This window comes from Haliotis cracherodii, unplaced genomic scaffold (genome assembly GCF_022045235.1).
Source record: "Haliotis cracherodii isolate W230 unplaced genomic scaffold, xgHalCrac1.p SCAF_7, whole genome shotgun sequence".
Taxonomy (NCBI): Eukaryota; Metazoa; Mollusca; class Gastropoda; order Lepetellida; family Haliotidae; genus Haliotis; species Haliotis cracherodii.
The window spans coordinates 38,299,359-38,306,493 of record NW_027266330.1 but is presented as its reverse complement, the minus strand read 5'-3'; the positions used below and the strand labels follow the sequence as shown (position 1 = coordinate 38,306,493).

At 38.2% G+C, this 7,135-nt stretch overlaps 1 protein-coding gene across 1 annotated transcript; it reads right to left on the bottom strand.

Annotated features, from left to right (window-relative positions):
- Positions 1-1,432: 1,432 nt before the first annotated feature.
- Positions 1,433-4,993, bottom strand: LOC139448869 (monocarboxylate transporter 5-like). Its single transcript, XM_071230391.1, has 5 exons — positions 4,696-4,993; positions 4,298-4,441; positions 3,610-3,756; positions 2,300-3,376; positions 1,433-1,653 (listed from the first exon to the last, which is right to left on the bottom strand). Exons 1-5 carry the CDS (start codon positions 4,991-4,993, stop codon positions 1,484-1,486), a joined length of 1,836 nt encoding a protein of 611 aa, XP_071086492.1. The 3' UTR covers positions 1,433-1,483.
- Positions 4,994-7,135: the final 2,142 nt, after the last annotated feature.

Here is a 7,135-nt window from a genome sequence, read left to right as displayed (position 1 = left end):
ATAAATGTTTGAATCGCTTGACAATGTCCCTGCAACATAGGGCTATATTTCACTTGTACTCTATACCTGTACTTTCACACGAACCTATGACAGCTGTTCATGCCATAAACATCAATCACCAATCTCCAACTCACGTGACAGAAAAATATTATGTCAAGTAGGGGGCGTTATATGCAAGACACTGTGTGTGTCAGACGCACGGCCCCGATTGCACTGTCATACATGCCCCAACAGGTTTTTCAACAAGTTCTTTTCAGCTTCTTATTTCATCAAATGTCAAATACATTTAATCTATTCCGATTATAAATCAGTGACTTGAATGTGCGACACTAATAATTCCTCTCAAGATGCTATCTCTTCGAAACAGGATGACATAGCCGGTATGTACTGACAAGGTCACCCTACTGCCCTTGACTTGCTAATTTCCTTGACATTGCACATACCCTTACAGGCAAGAGCTATATTGGCCCTTTTCTTTAACGACAGTATTACCCTCGTATGAGTCCGTGTCGTAAAAATCAAATATTAGAAATAAAGCTCGCATTATACATTTATTTTCTTTAACACGACATGTATGATACAGAAACACATACACCTAATACGTTCTATATTTAGATGTTGTCAAATCAATCAAATGAAGATTAGGTCCGCTACCGCAGTTATTGTATATACTGGTGATAAAGTACGCCGACTGCTAGAATATTATATTTCAGGCATACGCAGCTCCTTGTTATTGTAGTGTTTGCAAGTTGTAATGCAGACTGATGAATAATCTTGTTTTCACATTGTGATTACGTATTACTACAAGCATTAGTATGAGAACTAGCTACATAACGGTGTACACTTTATTCATTCAAATAGCTTAACACACTGCCAAAGGTTATAAAGAATGTTATACTAAACTATTTCAGCCTATCAAACCAAGCCCATTATTGAAATATATGATGTTTGTTTGTTGTTTAACACCGCACTCAGCAATTTTCCAGCTATACGACGGCGGTCTTAAATAATCGAGTCTGGACCAGACAATCGAGTGATTGACATCATGAGCATCGATCCACGCAATTGGAATACGAGCCTGATCACCCGATCAAGTTGGATTGAAGAAGACCAATTCTAACCCGGATCTTTACGGGTAACATCGAATGATATAATGCTGGTATATACATGTACATGTGTATCAGTTGTTGTCTATCTTAAGGCAGATTTACATCTAGGTGATGTTCGTAACGTTCGGGGATCACAATCGTTTCACTTTTCTTCAGAAAGCCATTTCGTTTGATGCTTCCAATGATCCACACAATTCAAAAACCTACACATGTTTAGTTTTCAACACAATGACTGCGACAATGTCTAATATGTTGAAGCAAAGATACAACTCGCAGAGGGATGCAATCTCCAAACGAATAGGTAGTGGGATATAAGACAATATATATAAAAAGGCATCTATGCATCTACACACGACACTCTTAAATGTTCAATCTCAGTCATGTTTCAGTGGTTGGCCTTCTTCCAATTCCTTTGCTTTTGGTGTCGTTGGTGTCTTCTTTGTGACTAGTGGTATGCATAGAAGCAATATGGCACAGATATAGCTGCATATTCCAATATAGTTAAAGCACAAGTTGTACGAGCCAGTCAGATCACGGATTGCCCCTGCAAGAAATGTGTTACGATAAGTAATGTTTAAAACAATAGTAAGAATTTAGGCAAAATATGAAATATTTCAAATTTAATGACTATATATGTTATATTTTCTTTTAGGGTTATTAAAATTTCAGTATCAGTATCTGTGAAGAAGCAAAACCAAGCATTTGTTTTAAAATCGAGTATTTAATGGTTTTGCATCATAACAGGAAGTATTAAACGTTTCAATATATACGGAACATCAAAGTTATGAGGCCGCTGGGGTAACATAGCGGTTACAGCGTTTTCTCTTCACATCGATTGTCCGGGTTCGTTGCCCACATGGGTACAATACAGCTGGAATATTGATAACAGCGTCGGGAAACCATACTGACTCTAATTGATTAGCTGCTCAGAATTTTACTCTGCCCAAACATACCAATAACTCGATAGACCGCGAATTCTTTCTTTTGAAAGGTTTGCACCGTCAAAGTATTGGGGTTTTACATTACGTTATATATTTGTAGCATGTCTAAACGCTTTATGTCTATTTTATATTAAACTATTAAGCTTTGAATTTATTAATTAAAGAGTTGTAAAAACAGAAATGTAGTATGATTAATAATTTTGTACACCTTATGAATTTAATAGCATGCAAACTGATGGGAAGACTTACCCATGATTGGATGTGTCAGCCCCATTGCAAGCCCATGAAACACAGCTATAAATCCAAGAACTTTGGCCATGTGTTTCAGTCCCATAAACTCAACAATGGCAATAGGAATCAGGCAATTATAAAAACTGCCAAAGAGCCCAGCAAGCACGGAGAATACGATTAAAAGTGGGTACGTGTTGTAAAAAGAGGCGAATTGAGCCAGTGTTCCAGATATTACTATTCCAATAACCATCAAATGATTGATTTTGATGTATTTGAGATCAGCAACGAACCCGACTGCCAGTCTACCGCAGAAATCAAGCACACCTGTAATAGTCAACAGAAAGGCTGCCTCTGTTGGTGGAATGCCTTTTTCATTTGCCAGGGCAGGAAGATATGCTCCTGCTACTGTAAACACCATACCAAAATGAGAAAATGCGGCAATCAGCCGAAACATTGGTTGTTTGAACAAGGAAAAGTCAAAAGCTGCAAAAGCTTGTTTAACATGCATGCACGCACTTTTGTGTAGCCTGGCTTCTTGTTCATCGCCATACTTTTGTGAATGAACCTCTCGTATATCCACCAATGACAGTGATGTCAAATCAGGGTTGCTTGTGTACATTCTCAGATGATATTCGGAAAGATCATGTTCTTGTGATCCAAAGCTAATCGCCGTATCAGGTCTGTTTCTTTCACGAACAGCCTTTTCTTTGCATGTGTCCATTTGACTGAGACCTGCATTATGTCCACCAGCCTCGTCGATGGCCATATCAACAGAAGAGTCTTGTACAACATCACCATCTTCATCTCCATGTCCTTTATTCATGACTGATCTGTTCTTTGGTGCCCTCTTTTGAAAATAGCTTAATGGTCTAAACAGGGCTGCCCCGACCCACACGTTCATTGTCAGCCCTGTTAGGATCAACATACTTCCTCTGACTCCATATTCACCCAATAGGAAGTTCACTAGAGGTGGGAAGACACTGCCCCCCAAACTCATTCCAGACATGGCAACTGCTGTCGCGATGCCTCTTCTCTTCTTAAAGTACTTTCCAATCAGTACCAGTGCGGGGCCGTGAGTCATGGAAAGACCTATACCTGAAATTGAATGCATATTAAAATCTTGAAAATTTAGTTTATTCTTTTTTGTACTAAACCATCAAACTCTGTGTGATCATCCCGAAAGAAATTGCTCTATAAACAATTGTATGTTGAAGTGGAAAGACATCTAGATTCTGTAACCACTGCTTATTCAAAACAATCATAGAATTTTCCGATATTGCTATAAAAGTATGCCCTTGATCAATTTCATTTTTGTTTGAAATACCTACCCATTAGGATGCTGTGAGTGCAGATGAGGTATGTAATACTGGTAGCGAACACGGCTGTAAGCATTCCTACAACTGCTATTGTTCCACCGATGATTACAGTTTTCCTCTCTCCAATCAGTTGTAGAATCACGTTCATGGAAAAGAGTGCTGTAAAAACACAATTTGGCCAGGTAGCCAAACAGGATTAGATATTTTGATGAATGTCTGCTTTCGATTCCTTCCTTTTGACACTAATCAAACACGGATGTACTTTGATTACCAAATTCGCCATTTCATCAAATAATCAAATTATATAACTGTTTTGAATGATTCAATTTTCGGACGTAACATGCCTAATGGAATCAAAGCACATGTACGAGAACCAACAGCTCTATTATTTCTTACAAAGTGTGATTTTCAAAACTCACAACCTTGATTAAAAATAATGACTTGATAATGACATCACACCAATCAAATGAACTTATATTGTAACATCAATGGTAATTTAAAGCCAGTTTACGGGTAATGTTGCAATTGGGAGGCGAATGGGATGTTTGTGATGGACAGGACGTTTTCGATCGCCAATGCAAAATAATCATTTTGAAGATATATTCATAATGATATTTTTAAGTACAATCAGCTATACAGCCAACTCCATTGCCTTCTAGTTACATCGAATGATCGGTTAATTGGTACATTAAATACATACACGCTAAGCTGGACGTTCCTGCCATAACTCCCATGAATAGAGTTGTTGTGGCAGCAGATGCCTCGAATTCCTTCAGATACGCCACAAAGAATATTGCAATAGCTTTGGCATATCCCACTATCATAAACACATTCAGGACACTACCTGAAATAGTAGGTCAACCTCAGTGAAACAAAATCTTTCTTCAAACATAAATATTTCACCGATTCTGCTGCAGAAAAAGATATGCATTTTATTAATTCAGTTTCATGTCATATGATGGAGACATACACATACGCAGCATTTACCACACTACATTTATTCCTCCGTGTATAAACGTACCATACCTTTAAATTCGTAGAAGATTTATCTTTCACCTATGATCCTTTAAATTCTAATATGCGTGTACTTAAGGTCACCTGCTAATACCATCCACGCCCAACCATGGTCAATGGGAAGACCGGCGTCCTCTTCAGGTTGTGTACTACCTTCCACTGCTCCACCATCACCTCCATCACCTCCATCCCCCAACAGTCTATCCTCAACATCTCTTAAATCATCCCCTTGTACTTTTGTCGCTGAAGACAGTGGAATGTGTTTATAATCTCCATCCGATGAGTCTTCTGACTTTGTCTTGAAATTACTTTTGTCGTCATCATGAACTGAATCAATCTGTCCTCTTCCATCCTGCTTCTGATCATCTTTGGAATGTGACATCTTAATGGCTGGTGATGGTGTCTTGGAACAAGATAAATGAACTAAGTGAATAACGATTACAATTTAATAGCTGCCGAAGTACGTCAGGAAGCCAAGATTCACTTTACCATACTAAAATTATGACTAAACCAATGACCACTGTACTTAACATCGTTTATCATCAAAAACTGGCAACCACAGGAGATATCACTTGGTCGAAATTGCATCACAATGCTTTGCATACCATTGTGACGTCATCACTTACACCAATAATGGCATTGCAACTGGGCCCGCTTGCACAAAGCGATCTTAGCGCTACGACTATTGTACGCCAATGTTAAAGAACCGGAGTTACGATCATCTCACCACTAAAATCGCTTTGTGCAAGTGGAAACTGCTTATTACTGTCTACAATCTGAATAAGTTGAAAGAATGATGTTGGATGAGAAATAAAATCTCACCCTCGTGTCTTTTGATATAAAAAATATCACAGCAACACACGAGTTTGGCTTGGAAAGACAAATAAATCGCAATGTAATAATTAATACCAATCGTGAAACTATAATATTACAGATTAATTATGTAGAACTATATCTCACTACGAAGTTAAGGAAACATATTACTGACCGATAAAAATGTCCCACCAACTGCTGTCAGCTAATACAGAAGATTCTGCAAGATGTTGCCCCTTTCACAAAACCTCCCAACGAAGAAATGGTACAAAGTGTTTGGCTTCATGGCGCGCCGACCGGTGTTAACATGACCTAATGCAGGCGATAAGAGTCGACGTATGACCTTCACAATGCATAGTCCTGTTCATATAGTGTGCAGTGATATCATAAGTGTCAACGTTGCTGAAACGTCGTGACAATGGTGAGGGGTGGGGGGTGGGGGGTGGATGGTGGGGGTGGGCTGTGTATGTGTGTGTGTGTGTGGGGGGGGGGGGGGGGTAGTTTTACTTTGCCACATTCATGTACGTTGACGCATCAGTGACAAAAGAAATATCCAATGTAATTCCTTTTGTTATCTTGTACCACTTGTACCCGTGCTCTTTCAGGTGAACAGTTTACGTGTCCGTGCAGGTGTTTGTGACAGGTGCAACAGTCGTGGCAGAATAAGCTCACCTTTAAACCTGGTATCATCGCTGTTTGATAGATTACATAAACACACGCTAATGACATACATGTAGTTGGAATTGTTCGATAGACTGCTTTTAGAGCTAACTAGATTATTTGATTATTGAAATGTGTCGCTTACATTTATTTTAAGCACATTTCATGGGAGGTTTTGTGGCATTATTTTCATGCGACAGTGTAATACCATAAGAGACAAACATCTATCTTTGTGCAATCAGTTAAACAACATAGTGTACCTTTTGGTATGCATATATAAATGTAGACATATATCTGGTACATAATCAGATGCAATGTGGTTCTACTCATCAACAGTTGAAATTAGATTCAATTCAGTGATAATAATGGAGAGTGTTTCAATATTGAAAATATCAACCGGTCCTGGTTAAGCGCCGAGCTTTAACTGATTTGCATTATTATGTTATGTCATAATCTTAAACTAGTGATGATATATTAAGTTCTTTAGCTGTATTACATAACTGAACTACGTGATTGATAATGATCTGAACGGTTCCGTAGGTAATCTATGTATTTGGGATCGATTCCCCATATAGATACAAATTGAGCACTCACCCAGTTACTCCCATTTTACAGACACATGTAGTTGTAAGTACAACTCTACATGCAGTTGCATATGAGTGTATATGGACGAAACTAGTCCTGCACCATGACTGTGGAATATATATATTTTATGAAAAAAACCACCAGTCTAGAAACGTATACCAAAGCAAGTCTAGCCAGCTCTACCTAGCTCTATTCCACAGCATAGAGACATTTTTAATTTTTATTTTTAGAGTTGAGAAGGGTATTGTGTAATATAAGATTTCATAGACTAAATGTTAGTCTATGGCGAAACCTATTAGCTGCATAACTTGGCATCACTTGCCTTGGTTTAAACACATAGTGAAAGTTCAGTCATAATATCGCACACACAAAAAGCATAGTCGATTATTTTGTAATATTAGTCAAAATGGCTACACCAATCAAATATCGTTGTTCTGTATATTTAGGCATCAGGAAATATGACACA